The sequence below is a fragment of the Chiloscyllium plagiosum genome, unplaced genomic scaffold, assembly GCF_037043375.1.
Source record: "Chiloscyllium plagiosum isolate Xiang-an unplaced genomic scaffold, Cpla_swu_hap1 HiC_scaffold_6, whole genome shotgun sequence".
NCBI classification, from domain to species: Eukaryota; Metazoa; Chordata; class Chondrichthyes; order Orectolobiformes; family Hemiscylliidae; genus Chiloscyllium; species Chiloscyllium plagiosum.
In genome coordinates this window covers 94,885,773-94,901,724 of record NW_028270144.1, presented here as the reverse complement: position 1 = coordinate 94,901,724, position 15,952 = coordinate 94,885,773, and the positions used below count along the sequence as shown (strand labels likewise).

Below are 15,952 nucleotides of genomic sequence, written 5' to 3'. Positions count from 1 at the left end.
AACGTGACCAGAGTAGTGAAAGCAGATTCCTTTCATTGAAGGATATTAGTGAACTAGCTGCATTTTTAAAATACTCCAGAAACTTTCCTTGGAAAGGCACTATAAACACTGAACACACATTTGTGGGACCTATACTGGACAGTTAGTTCCACTAGTGCATATCTAAAAATCAAACAATTATGTATTTAACTAGAAAACGATTCAGAACAATCGTTTTCCTGGCTCTCCGCTTTGTCGTCTTGTGAAACAGAGCATACAACTTTAAAAAAAGGAGACAAGAGACAAAAGGCATCTTAAGGATTGGGGGAGGGGAGAGCTCTTCCATAAGAGACATCATCATCATCATTATTTGGCAGTCCCTCAAAGGGGGATGGACGTTCTTGCACTCTCAGGGTGAGTCCATAGGTGGTCATGCAGTCCAATGCAGCTTCTGCAACCTCTGCCACACTTTGAGGAGAAGGTGGTCGTGGAAAGGGCGGATCATTGGTGTCACAGTGCACTCTTTATGCTGTTTTCACATGGTTACCATGTTTTCCCCAATGGCAACTCTCATGGTGCTCCATTAAAGGAGCCTTAATAGCTACAGAGAATACGTGCCTACTTTATTCACTAAGAAGGTAGTCTTGTTCTAGGGTGCAATTAGAAATGACACGCTGTGAAACCCAAGTTTGCTGATGCACTGGTGTTCACAACTTAGACATGTTCTTAAGCCTACAGATCCTATGTTGGGGGGGGGGGGGGGGGGGGGGGAAAGAGTGGTTTGCTTCTTTAAGGCTTAATCTAAATTTCACCCATACACGTATTGCATGTGCCTGAGATCAAGATAGCTGGTATTACTTCTGCTCCTTGTCAAAGGTGGAAGCTAGAGCTTCAATTGCAGATGTTGTGCTATACTAAGTCTGCAGTAAAATGAAACTGAAGGTGAGTGAAGACCAAGATGGGTGAAGATTTTGACGAAGGTGATAATCACCTGTCAAGTGCAGTCTGAAAAGCAGTGCTTTCAGTAACAGCTTCTCACCTTGGCTCTGGCTGTCGTTCCTTAGTTTCCCTGACCATCCTTCCCAACCCGTCATTTTCGTTGAAGTAGTATTTCCCACTGTACAATTGTCTCAGGTGACCCTAATGACAGTTTAGAAATAGGTCTGCTGATTGTTCAAGCCAGAATCCTTATTTAAAAGAATTTTATGAGCTATTCAAACATTTAAATAACTTACCCAATTGGTCTAAGCTCTTTCCTCAAACCTAGTTCCAGGTGAAACCTGAAGAGGTCAGGATGACATGAGAGTTCTAACTTGACATCTTTTTTTTTTGAGTATTTAACTCCACTCATGCACCCAAACCAACCCCTTCTTGTCTGAAAATGCTCCTAATCTTTCAGTAGGAGTTATTGGATTAGTTGGATAAACAGAAAAAAAAAAGTGATGCTTACCTATCTCTCACAGACAAAAATTACTTATCAGAATGTCATAAAACAAAGCATATATTAAAATATAATTACCACAAAAATGTATGCTTTCCCCTTACTTTTATCATTAGTGATTCTGGAGCTTCCAGCGGTGTACAAGCATCCGGTGACCCAATAAGCTCTGCCCCATGGACAATGATTTTTTGACCAACTACAAGTCTTCCTTTCTGCAGAAGTGATGTGAGTGGAAGATCCAGAAGGGCCTTAATTCCGTACCAGCCATCAGTGACTTCAACAACTCCAAAGTGCACAACCTTCTTTGCTTCGATGATGCACTTGTCAGTTACAGTTTTTGACTGTTTAGTTGCATCATCAAGATCTGGGTTATTTTGAGATGATTTTGTTCCCATTGATATTATCTTAGAAATACAAACCACAAGTGTTTTTGCTGCCACATCATCCCTTTCCATAATTTTTTTCAAGGCAGATCGATAACACTGATCAATCTCTACATCATACCTACAATGCCAAAATTAGAAAGTTACATTTGCACAGCTTAATACTTTTGAATAGCAACACAAAATTCATTGCTTCAAAACAAAAACACTTATTCAAAATATATCCTTGTATTTTCTCTCCATATACTAGAATAACCAAAAGAAATTAGAGGAAATAAGTCCTTGCAAAGGATAACTAGAAATATGAAATCATAAGCATAAGTGATGTATGGGTGGGAACTATTCATTTGTATCTGCAGGAGTGGAACTGTGTAGAGACAATCCCATTTAAACTGGGTGGAGGAGGAGGATATCAAATAAAATCAGGATGTGGGATAAAGCATCATGACCTTCGCGACAGAAATGGCGTTTGCATTAGTCAAGTTTATTCTTCACTTCTGTAAACTTATCCCATTACATCGGAGTCCTGCAGTCAGTTAAAAGTTGAAGTCAAAGTGAAATTTGTATTCAAATGTATTTTTGGTCATTAAGATAACATGGGGGTAGAGATTAATAAATGTTATGGTCAATGTAAATAAAGGTTTCCAAAAGAATAAAATCTGTGAATCTTATTATCTATGGGTATGCTAATAGAAGATTAGAACACTTGAATTTGTACTCTGGAATAGTCCATTACTTCATTTCAAAACTGTTTTACCTAAATAGTTAAATTGTACAATTTTTCTTATGTCTCCTTAACAATGACTCCTCTTCAAGAGTAATTCAGCAAATATGATGCATTTTGGAACATTTTATGGACACAATAGGTAGCATGCATTTCAAAGTTCTTAGGGCTTTTAAAGTGTTGTGCAAATGAAGCAAGGGAGAGGAAAAAAAGTGTTTTCACACAGCAAGCAAGGTATGAAATGCACTCCCTATGGTGGAGTCAATTGAGGCATTAAGAGAGCACTGGATAATTATTTGGATAGAACTGATTTGGGGGTGCTGGTGTTGGAATGGGGTGTACAAGGTTTAAAATCACACAATCTCAGGTTATAGTCCAACAGGTTTATTTGGAAGCACTAAGTTTTGGAGCGCTGCCCCTTTATCAGGTGGTTGTGAAATATAAGATCATAGAACACAGAATTTATGGTAGAAGTTTACAGTGTGATATAACTGAAATTATATGTTGAAAAACACCTGGATTGTTTGTGAAGTCTCTCATCTTTTAGAATGGGCATGTTGGTTTCAGTTCTTTCACATGTAAATCCCAGAATGTTTTTTAAAGTTACATTCTCAAACGAACTTTAACAATAGGTGCCATGTTGGCCCAGATAATGCAATGAAGGTGTGAGGTGCCCTGTGTGAGGATGTTTGTGCCCCAATGTTCAGATGGATTCTAATCTACAAAAGGGATTTACAGAGTCTTACATGGATTCATGCCGTTTTTGAGTAAAATAAAATGTAGTTCTGCAAGCACAAATTCACCCACAAACTTATATGTGTGTGCATGTGCGGGGGCAGGATAAGTGTCTGTGAGAGTGTGTGTATGTGCATACGAGTGAGTGAGAGTGTAAAGGGATATAAGTCTGCGAGAGGGTGCGTGAGAATGCGTAGGAATGTATGTGTTAGCATATGAGAGAGAGTTTATACATGACAGAGGGTCTGTCGGCGTGTGTCTATGTGCGTTCTGTAACTGTGTACTTGAGAGTGCATGCAGTGCAGTGGGGTCACCTGTAGTGTGATATGAACTCCATGTCCCAGTTGAGGCCATCCCCATAAGTACCAAACTTTGCTATCAGCCTCTGCTCGGCCACTTTGCGTTGTTCCCTGTCCCGATGCCCGCCTTGGAGGATGGTCACCCAAAAGTCTGAGGTCAAATGTCCCAGACCGCTGAAGCGTTCTCCGACTGGGAGGGAACACTTCTGTCTGTTGAATGTTGTGCAGTGTCCATTGATTAATTGCCGTAGCCTCTGCTCGGCCTCACCAATGCCTCATGCCTTGGGGCATCCTTGCCTTCAACATACGAGATAGACAACGTTGGCCGAGTCACATGAGTTCCTGCCATGTACATGGTGGGTGGTGACCTCATGCGTAATAGTGGTATCTGTTTGAACACTCTGACATGTCGTGCAGCATCTACTGTGACAAGGTTGTATGGTGGTGTTCTGAAAGTTGGGCAGTTTGCTGCAAACAATGATCTGTTTGAGGTTTGGTGGCTATTTAAAGGTTTGAAATGGAGACGGGGGGGGAAGGTCTTGGCGAGGTGCTCACCCTCATTGATAATATGTTGCAGGCTGCGAAGAACATGGCGTGGTTTCTCAGCTCCTGGGAAGTACTGGACAACGAAGGGTACTCTGTCAGCTGTAGCTTGTGTCTGTCTCTTGAGATGGTCATTACGGTTTTTTGCTGTAGCACAATGGAACTGGCAGTCAATGAGTTAAGCTTCAAACACCATTCTAATGAGGGCATCCAAATGCCCGTCATATTCCTCCACATCTGAACAGGTTCTGTGTATGCATTGGGGATAGCTGTTTAATGTGTTTCAGGTGGAAGCTGGAGAAGTGTAGCATCATGAGGTTATCAGTGGGTTTGGGGTAGAGCGAAGCGCTGAGGTGCCTATCCTTAATGGAGATGCATGTGTCCAAGAATGAGACAGATACTAGAGAGTAGCCATGGTGAGTTTGATGGGGGGGGGGAATGAAACTCATTGATATAACTGTGCAGTTGTTTCAGTGACTCCTCGCCATGGGTCCAGAGGAAAGAAATGTCGTCAATATACCTGGTGTATAGTGTTGGTTGGAGATCCTGCAGAGATCTCTTATTCGAATAGATGCATGAAAATGTCGGTATATTGGGGTGCACCCAGACAGCCTCACACAGGGCACCCTCACACATTCAATGCATTATCTGGGCCAACATAGCACCTATTGTTAAAGTTCACTTGAGAATGTAACTTTTTAAAAAATGTTCTGGAATATACATATGAAAGAACTGAAACCAACATGGTCATTCTAAAAGATGAGAGACTGAAACAATCCAGGTCTTTTTCAATATATAATTTCAATTACATCACACTGTAAATTTTTGCTATAAATTCTGTCTTAAATCTTATACTCCACAACCACCTGATGAAGGAGCAGCACTCCGAAAGCTAGCGCTTCCAAATAAACCTGTTGGACTATAATCTGGTATTGTGTGATTTTTAACTTGGGATAGAACTGATTTTCAGGGATATGGTGTGAAGTTAGGAGATTAGAACTAGATAACAGAATAGGTGCAAGTATAATGGGACAAATAGTCTACTTCTGCATTTGAACAGTTCTGAGTTTCTTTTAACTTACTCAAATTATTTCCTTTTTTTGGGCAGGAAAAATACAGCCACACAAAGTTCTCTGATAGGATATGGAATGGCATTCAGTAATTTGTTTTTATAAACTACATAGCTATAAACAAGATATACAGAGGTGAAGTAGAGTATACCTGTATTTAAGTTGCAGAAGAATTGCTTCTGGTGTCAGGCACCTGCCACCAAACTCTTTGGGGAATGCTATCTCCATTGCTGCAAATTTCCACACTAACCATTTATAATGATTGTAGGCCCAAGCTTCATTAATTAATCTGGGATCTACACCAGGAGAATCTAAAAGAGCTCTGCGAGAGTGGTGGGAGAGAAAGAAATTGATCAAATTACAGTACATTGTTAGACCACATGATTAAGTTTCCCTGAGATAGTGTAGCTTTGGTAAACAACATCCCTGAAAGAGCCCATGATTCACAAAACCCATCCAAAATATCTTAGCTTTTAATTTCTCACATTTGTTTACCATATAAACAAGGGAAGCACAGAATTGATTTTAGAAGTCACTAATGATACAGGCATCTTTTAAAGGTTTAAATATTAATAAATGCATTCGGAAGAAAAGTCCAGATTATTTGTATTTTTTATTATTACTATTAGTTATAACAGATAGTGCAGTATTATTATAGTTGTTACAGTTACAATGCTGACTCAACAGCATGACTCAGAACACACACAAGTATTACTAAGAAATACACATTCTGTGCAAGCTTTCAGTCTTTCATTAGGACAAGTTGTGAGTGATCGAGAGTGTAGCGCTGGAAAAGCACAGCAAGTCAAGCAGCATCATGGACATTTTTGGCATCAGCCCTGCATCAGGAATCATTTCTGATGAAGAGCTTATGCCCAAAACATCAATTCGTCTGCTCCTCGGATGCTGCCTGACCTATCGACTCTGATCTCCAGCATCTGCAGTCCTCACTTTCTCCACTGAGTGATACCAAAGTAAAAGGAAAAACAGTACATTTATTGCACAAAAGAATAGCGCTAATTGTTTGGCAAGTGGAGTCTTGATTGGTGGAGGCATTGCCTTGGACAATGCATCAGTTAGTGAAAATTGACAGTTAACTGCCAAGCCTTGCCAAAATTTCAGATCAGACAGGTTCACCTTGATTGGTCAAGGCACTGCCCTGAGAAATTAACCAGCAAATGGCTGACATAGCTTGTTGAAATAAAGCAGGCAGAATGTATACAAGATTTGTAGCTCAGGTTGGGGTTTAGGGTATAGGTTTGCTCGCTGAGCTGTAGGTTTGATATCCAGACGTTTCATTACCTGGCTAGGTAACATCATACGTGGCGACGTCCAAGTGAAGCGAAGCTGTTGTCTCCTGCTTTCTATTTATGTGTTTTGCTTCACTTGGAGGTCGCCACTGATGATGTTACCTAGCCAGGTAATGAAACGTCTAGATATCAAACCTACAGCTCAGCGGGCAAACCTACACCCCAGAATGTATACACTTTTTTGGCCGTAAAGAACAGGGCCCTCAGGATTATTTAGCAAATTTTGTACAATTATAAAATCACGTTTAAAGCAGGATACTATGTTGCAAGTTTTGCAAGTGTAGACTATGTAGTCAATGCCTTATTTGTGTCAAAAGCCAGAAGGCACACGTTGTTCAATATAATCCGTCAGTCTTTGAGACGTGGCTAAATACCTAGCAGATACTGGCACTGAAATTCACGTACTGCGCTACATATTTGCCAGATAAGTTATATCATACCACTATTTAATGTAAAATGGAGACAGAAAGCACAAATTGTAGGACAGTTCATTTAACATTTTTGCCATTACAAAAAACGCGACCTACAATCCATTATTGCAGTTGCAGTTCTAATCAGAGGAGTAGAAAAATCGATGAAGGGCTTGTGCCCGAAAAGTCAATTTTCCTGCTCCTGGGATACTGCCTGTCCTGCTGGGCTTTTTCAGCACCATACTCTCAACTCTAATCTCCAAGCATCTGCAGTCCTCACTTTCACCAAAGTGACACTGGCATTTGGGAGGGGGCCTGTAAAGGTCACTGAAGATTAATTATCATTCTAAGAATACTGCAGCTGTTTCAGCTCCTGAAGGTGTTAGGTTTAAGGACTGGCAGCTGATTGGATGCTGCATTGGTCATTCAAGGCACTAGCCAGCCAGTCAGAGGGAAAATTTTGATAAAAAGAGAAACTATAGATTAATTGGATTTTGACTGGGTTTTGGGGACAAAAAGATGCATGCTTAGATGCTACTGGACTGGGAAGTTGTGTTTGACTTTTACTGTCTCTAGCTTTATATTCAGTTAAAGGGTTATTGAATGCCCGAGTAAAGAATCCCAGTTTATAATAAATGGTCAGTTCTCCTATAATGTGATGGTTGCATTCTTGTGCAACTCTGCAATATAGAAAAATTGTGCTTTAGAAACAGCCAACATATGTTTTTAAAAGTTTGCACTGTAGAAACAGCATTCCCAATGCGTCAATTGCATCACACCAAATTTGTGTTGATGAAATGCACATTATAACAGTATGATCTGCAAGTGTATATTCCTTGGAGCCAGATGGAAGCTGTTTGCTTTGACTGATGACTTCGGAATTCAAACAAGTTAGAGTTCCACGTGGCCTGTAATGCAATGTATTGTTCAAGGATCCTGTTAAAACATGGTACTGAAACCATTATCAAACTGATACAAATTTCAATGCTTCTTTTCTTTCTAACTTATCCCTTACTGATGTCTGTCTGACAGAGAATGGAAGTTATAATCAAAGAAGATTGGGTTTAAATCACAGTCATTAATTAGATTATCTCATTGTTTAGCTTTGCTCCACTGAAGTTAGAGTATTAACAATATATTGTTAATTTCTGATTAAGTTATAAACTTGTTGTCTGATATCTGTTTTATTCAAGTCGGTTTAGAAACAACTGGGATATTTTGAGGGTCATCAAATGTTTTCATTTCATTGTAATGTGAATCCAATGTTAGCAAGCTTGATTTCATCTGGCTTGCTACCCCTCAGCCATAACAAGAATTAATTACCGCTGGGAGAAGAGCAATATACCGAATTAAGCATCAAATGATGACATTTAAGTTGACCTCAAAGGCAAAAAAAGGTAGTATGAGATGGGGAGTCCCTGAGTGACAATGGGAATTTGTTTGCAATGTGAGTGTTTTACGAGTGGACAGAATAAACATTGAGTGCCATTAGTTTGCTTTAGTTAAGAAGAATCAGGAATTTTCATTTTGCTTATGGGAAAAATCCATAGCTTGGAAAGCTTTTGCACAAGTCATGATTGAAGTTAAATGCATGAAAGAGTTTATTCACAGAAAGGAGTTAGTTAAGGAAAGTTAAGGAATAGGTTACATCAGTGCAAAGGTTTTAGCTTGAAACTTTTAGATGAGAAATGCCAGGCTAGAACTGTGAAGACATTATTTGAAGATTTGAAAGTGCAAGCTCAGTTTTCACAGAAAAAGAGAATCCCTACAGTCTGGAAACAGGCCCTTTGGACACACAATCCACACCGATACACCAAAAGTAACCCAGCCAGACCCATTCTCCTACCCTATCACACTACATTTACCAGACTAATGCACCTCACCCACACATCCCTAAACACAACGGGCAATTTAGTATGGCCAATTCACCTAACCTGCACATCTTTGGTCTGTGGGAGGAAACTGGAGCACCCAGAGGAAACCCACACAGACATGGGGAGAATGTGCAAACTCCATGCAGACAGTCGCCCGAACCTGGAATTGAACCCGGGTCCCTAGCACTGTGAGGCAGCAGTGTTAACCACTGAGCCACTGTGCTGCCCAGGATTATAACAACACCGCTTGGTGTGTACTTTTGACCCACATACAGTGAAGAAAGTTCAAGGAGCAAACACATGGGTTAATTTCTAAGTGCAGAAAAAATATAACCTTAATAATTAGGGTATGCAATGACCCGATTATCAATTGAAACTTGAAACCATTTCAAAGGTTTAGAGGTCATAATATTCTTAAACTATAGGTCGTTCTGTTATAATGCACATTTCACAAATGCTAATTTGCTATAACACGATTGACTAATTGGGGACATTATTTCTCTAGTGTGAATTTTTAAAGCGTGCATTGGATATAATGCGATTCTGGTGTCATTCGTTTAATGGGTGTTTCTATTATGTGATTTTCTTATAACATGTGATTGCACAAGAACGGTACTACCACGTAATAGCGGAACTGACTGCATATTCAGAACATTTTTAGCCAACATGTAATAAGCCCAATAACAGAGGGCACAATTCTTGATTTAGTCTTATGAAATAAAGTCAGGCAACGGGATGAAGCAGCAACGGGTGTCCAGTTTGGAGATAATGAATATAATAATATTAAATTTAGCATTCTTATTCAATTGGACAAAGACAACAAGAGAAGCAGTTCTAAACTGGAGGAAGGAAAAAGTTTTATAAAGACATGATCAGGCAAAAATGAACTGGATACAGCTACTTGAAGGCAAGTCAATAACAAATTCAGTCAACCAAATTTGCTCCCCCATTCCATGAGATCATAGCTAATCTGATAATCCTCAAATCCACTTCCTGCTGTATTGCCACACATTAACTTCCCTTACAGAATAAAAATCCCACTCTATCATCCTGGAATATATTTCACGATAACACTTTACAGCCTTCTTTGATAAAGAATTCCACAGACTGTCTACCCTCAGAAAAAAATTCTTCCCCAACCTCAGTCTTGAATGGGCGACCCTTTTCTGAGATGAGATCTCTGGTCCTAGACTTTATCCACCTACCATGTCAAGTCCTCTAAGAATTTTAAAAGTTTCAGTATGGCCACCTCTTATTTATAACCCCAATGAGTACTAGGCCATTCGACTCAATGTCTCCTCATAAGGAAAATCCTCATACCAGAATCAACCATAGTGAATCTTCTCTGAATTGTCTCCATTACTAGTATGTTTCATTCGGGCACCAAAAGTATTCAGTGTTATAAATGTTGACCGATTAGTGCTTTGAAGTATTTATACAGGACTTTGCTATTTTTAGACTCCATTCCCTTTGAAATAAAGGCTAACAGTTTATTTGCCTTTTCTATTATCAGCTAAAACTGGATATGCACGAAGACCCCCAAATCCCTCCAAACTGCAGCTTTCGGCAGTTTGTCCTCATTTAAATAATATTTAGCTCTCCTATTCTTCCTGGCAAAGACAAAAGCTTACATTCTCCCACAATATATTCCAAGATTTTGCCCACCCACTTAACCTTTCTATATCCCTCTATAGACATTGTCATCCTCAATACTTACCTTTTGACCTATTTTTGCCTCACTGCAAACTTGACAATTGTACATTCACTTCTGTCATTCAGTCCATTGATAAATATTGCATTCAACTGTGACCCTAGCACTAACCCCCATGGCATTCCATTCATTAAGGCTTGACATCCTGAAAATGCCTTCTTTAACCAAACTCTCGTCTTCTATTAATTAAACAACTCATTATTCATACTAAATATACTACTCCTAATGCCATGGACTTGAGAGATTGGGCCTACAGTCATTGAAATTTAAAAGAAATTTTTGATAATTTCTTGGGAGACAACTACCAGCCCATCTACTGTCTCTACTGTTATTCCCTTGAAAATCCTAGGATACAGCCCATTGGGTCCTGGGTGTTTATCTGCCTTTAGCCCCCATTAGTTTCCCTACTAGTTCTTTTCTAGTGAAAGAAATTTTGTTTATATTCACCAATATTTATTCCCTAGCTTTGGTCTCTTTAAAATCATATCTCTGTAATGGCAATAAGGTTGAATGCATCGCCCTTCCTTTGTGCCTTTTAATTTATTTTGTTTTGAATACTATGTACATTTCAGTTAATAGTCATTAATTTTGCCTTTTTAACTTTTCTCTCCACTGAGTGTATTCTGTTTTATGCTTGCACACTTTGACCTTTCTTGTCCCACTGTGGAATCATTAACAAAAGAACTGCCCTGTAATACCTCCATATCTTTTTGTGTTGTAAGCCAAGTATCCACCTAATGAACTCTTCTCCACTTCTCATTAAAGTCCTCTCTATGCCTATTCGTTCTTATTTCTCATGATCTTATCACTATTCCATTAATTTAAATAGTGCTGCAAGTCTGTAATAGAAAATAGGAAAGTAAACAGAGAGAGAGAGAGAGTGTGAGAGAGAGAGAGTGTGTGAGAGAGAGAGAGAGAGAGAGAGAGTGTGAGAGAGAGAGAGAGAGAGAGAGTGTGTGAGAGAGAGAGAGAGAGAGTGTGTGAGAGAGAGAGAGAGAGAGAGTGTGTGAGAGAGAGAGAGAGAGAGAGTGTGAGAGAGAGAGAGAGAGAGAGTGTGAGAGAGAGAGAGAGAGTGTGAGAGAGAGAGAGAGAGAGAGAGAGAGAGAGAGAGAGAGAGAGAGAGAGAGAGAGAGAGTGAGAGAGTGAGAGAGTGAGAGAGTGAGAGAGTGAGAGAGTGAGAGAGTGAGAGAGTGAGAGAGTGAGAGAGTGAGAGAGTGAGAGAGTGAGAGAGTGAGAGAGTGTGAGTGTGAGTGTGTGAGTGTGAGAGTGTGAGAGTGTGTGAGTGTGTGAGTGTGTGAGAGTGTGAGAGTGTGAGTGTGCGAGTGTGCGAGTGTGCGAGTGTGCGAGTGTGCGAGTGAGCGAGTGAGAGAGAGAGAGAGAGAGAGAGAGAGAGAGAGAGAAAGAGAAATGAAGAGGACATTTTTAGATTATTGAATAAGCAGAGGTGTTTCCTATACCTTGTACCTTAGAAGAGTTGTCCAAGAAATAGGAGATTCTCAGTCTTGGTGAAATGGCACAACTTAAAAAAAAAAATGAGTACATAAAGACATCTTTACTAACACAGGATAGATAAGAGTTTCATTCGAGATTACAGGAGACAAAGTGCCGAGAACATAGAACATGCCCTACAATGACTGAAGCAGATAACAATTGTGCACTTCAAGTGAGGTTTAATGTTGCAGTACGGAGATGGAATAGGGCAATACAGGAGGTGAATTGAAAGATCTAATTGGAGATTAGGAGGAGGAACACATTGAGAATGAACATAACTAGATTCTGCTCTGCTGGACCAAGTGCATTTTCAAGACAGATCATAAATATCAATAAAGTTTTAAAGATGCAGTCAATGCTAAGCAACAGCGACACAGAACAATCTTCACTTGGAAGAATTAGATGAAATGGTTTCATCAATTGTTAGAACCCTAGCTGATGTTTCAGTACTTTTATAATTTTATATTTCTTAATTTTGGTTTGAAGCTCCGAACTGGGAGTCGTAAGCTAAGAATAATTTGCAGATATTGAAACAGTTTGCGATAAAAAGAAAAGAACAGACTAACCAAGCTTTGTTTGAGGGTGCAAGCCTGGAGGCAAATTGCAGGCTAGGTCACGGTTAAAACAGTTCCAACAGATACAATAACCTCACAAAGAGCACGGTGTTTATACAGATAGTTGAAGTAGGCCATTAATGAGGTCAGCACCTGGGAATTGGTTCCAGCAAGCCTGGAAGAGATGCTGTGTTCAAGCAAATGGTTGTTGCTGAATGGTAATTAAGCCATGAGGAAGACATTCAGTTGAATCTGTCTTTTCAGAGTAGACTAGCTTGGTTGATGACAAGACAGCACGAAGATTTGAAAGCTCCTTGCCTAATCTGTTACACTGCTTTTTGGAAGCGCAAATAATAGAAAACAGAGTGCCAACTTGCTGCCTTTTGTTGGGCAGACTAAGAAGGTGACTGTGATTGGCAGTTCCAGAAAACCAATGAAGAATTACCTATCTATGCCTGTGCAACAATACATTGTGAAAGATACTTAAGAAATTTAGCCAGCTTTGTTATTTTCTTTTATTTATCCAGTGTTAACTGTCTGTTTGCCTTTGTGTGAATGAGACCTGGAAACATATTTTCTGCATTTAAAGGCGTTGATGGATGTACTGTGCTGTTTAGTTTTCTCTCTGCTAAAGTTATTGTGCATTTAATAAATATGCAAGTCTTTTGTTCAAGATACAAAATTGATGTTTGGAAGATGATTATTTACATAATCATGAGATTGATTCAAAAGTCTGGTTAAGAACCAATGTGCTGATTCTTTGATAGTTTAATTTTAGTGTGCTTTTAATACAGAGGGTAGAAAGAGGCTAATTTAGTTTAGCTGTCTGCCTCAGTGTCATGATGTAGTGTACTGAAAAGTTGAATGAAATCAAAGGCAAAGGCAAAGGCAAATCACAAGTACATTTTCAACTTGCATAATGATCGTCAGGGATATGCAGGAATCTAAAGTTGACATTAAAATCAGATCCACCATGATCTAACTGCACTGGCCAGAGCAGGCTCAAAAAGGGTCACATGAACCAATCCTTATGGAATTGTCAAGTCATTTTTGAAATTTTTCTGTTCTTTTTCACTACTTTAACTGTCAATATCTGCCGACGAAAAGTGGACAAGCATCTTACGTCCCTTTGTCATTATATTTGTCATATTAGGACAATTTAAGTTGACTATCAGATTTTCTCTTTTAAAATACTGTGTTGCAAGTTCCCACAGCATATTAAAATCAGTGCAAACTTGCAGAATGGGTAACCAGAAGGTGGATTTAAATTTCAGCAGACATGGTCAGTGCACATTTGTAATAAAATTTTAATCTGATGTTGAAGAAAAATATAGCTATATATCTCTAACCTGTAAAATTCACTTTTTCCTGCCATTCCATTATCGTCAGGTATAAGCCTACCACCATCAGCAAGCTGCAATCCATTTCCAGCTTTAACCAGTTCCTCGCTGAAAAATTCTCGACTGTTGATCTGAAATGATTCGGCATTTTCTGCTCGTACCTTCAAAGTACCTCTGCTGACTCCGTAAGTGTATAGCTGGAGAAAACACGATAGTTCAATTACTAATCCATTTGATATATTGTCATTTTTGAATTGTTTCTTGGTCCTATTTTCACTTCAAATATTATCCATTGGTTTAGGTCCCTCTGATCAGAGTACAACACTGGCTTTGGTATTAATTCTACAAGGCTCTCCCGCTAGTCTACTGTTCTACCACTTACATTATAACCTCAAGATCAAATCTAACCAGGTGTACCAAGTTACAAGCATGGGCCATATGGCAATCTAGTCCAAAGAGTACAACACAACTTTGGATTTTCTTCTGAGAAGGTTTAAATTTTTGTGTTATGAAGTTGAGGGTGTGTACTGTACATATGAGAGAGAGTTAAAGATGGCAACATCTATGTGCTGAAAAATTGAAAGATGTAACATTTTTGACTGTAACATAGACACTGAGTTGTTTTCACAACAACTGTTTTCGAGTTCAACCAGTTTAAATTATGCCCCAAGATAGTAAAAGTCAATTGAATTTGAATTTTACTGTTTTGACAACATTGAACCAATGACCAGGCATTTTGGACAGTTAGTCAGAGAAAGTCTGACCCTTAACCCCGCCCAACACATCTGTCATCTGCCCCTGCCCCACCTGCTCCCCCTGTCCGTCCCATCCACCCCACCCCAACACTGTCAAAGCAAAGCAACCGCTAGTCAAAACGTTGCCATGGGAATTCACATAACTGGCAATTTAACAAGTTAAGGAGTCCTCTGTTTCAGGTACCAAAGGTTCAGCTTTATTGGAAACCACGTAAATAGGGTGGAGGTATTCGCTTAGTGAAATTTGATGCGAAAAAAATGGTACAACAAAACTGGATAATGGCAGTCTCTTTCAAATCATTGCTTTCTGTATCTCTCAAACTCACGAATATGGCCGAAGGCTACAACCACCCCAAAAAGTGCCCAGTCTATTTAAAATTACACTACAGGTTTAAGCAACTTGTGAAGATAACCATTTCTCACTGTTACTGTATAGTAATAACACAAGTGGTATTCTTCAGCAACAGATGTAGTTGTTAAGCTAAAAGTACATTCTGCCTACCACAAATGTGTAATCAGTTATATGAATTTCAGCATCGATTTGATGCCAGATATGTGGACCATATATCATAATGACTAACAGAGTGCAGGGAGATGTGCAGAGAAATGCCAAATGTGCAGTTGGAGATCCAACTCTAGGATCGGCTCATCAGCCTCACAAAGACCAGAGACAGAATTCCCTCGATGGACAATCATACTCAATGGCAAGTGATTGCTACCGCCAATAAGTGGATTGTATCAGATAGCTCATCCCTTGGGCTTGTTTGCAACAGGAAGATTAGCTATACTCAGCAGGTCATGTCTGTAAAACCCCTAACAGTGTCAAACAACAGACGTGATTTTGAGATTGCTGAAGAATCTAAGAATTATGCTAGCAACCAACTTAAAATTGAAATAATTTAAACCAATTTGTTAGGCTTGCAAATGGCTCACTTACACTTGCAAGAAGCTCCGTATATACAAACACAGGGCCCTGTCACCTAGAAATAGGCAGTACATGCTCAGACCTTGGCCAAACACATAAAAGGCTGGGGCACAACTCTGCTCAGGTACATTTCCCAATGACCACAACGCAACCAATCAATCCAAGTGCTATTTTTGAATAAGAAGAAAAGCTTGGGGGAAAACGGGGACATGAGATAGCTTTGGCAAATAGAATTAAGGAGAATCCAAAGGGTTTTTACAAATAAATTAAGGACAAAAGGGTAACTAGGGAGAGAATAGGACCCCTCAAAGATCAGCAAGGAGCCACAGAAAATAGGGGAGATACTAAATGAATATCTTGCATCAGTATTTACTGTGGAAAAGGATATGGAAGATATAGACTGTAGGG

At 39.4% G+C, this 15,952-nt stretch overlaps 1 protein-coding gene across 1 annotated transcript in view; it reads right to left on the bottom strand.

The window, feature by feature from the left end:
• Positions 1–15,952, bottom strand: part of brca2 (BRCA2 DNA repair associated) — a 137,183-nt gene that overhangs the window by 52,743 nt on the left and 68,488 nt on the right. The window contains exons 16-18 of the mRNA XM_087988225.1: positions 13,874–14,061; positions 5,326–5,496; positions 1,525–1,924 (exon numbers count right to left, since the gene is read on the bottom strand). Coding sequence (XP_087844351.1) covers positions 1,525–1,924; positions 5,326–5,496; positions 13,874–14,061 — 759 coding nt within the window. The remainder of the gene's footprint in view (positions 1–1,524; positions 1,925–5,325; positions 5,497–13,873; positions 14,062–15,952) is intronic.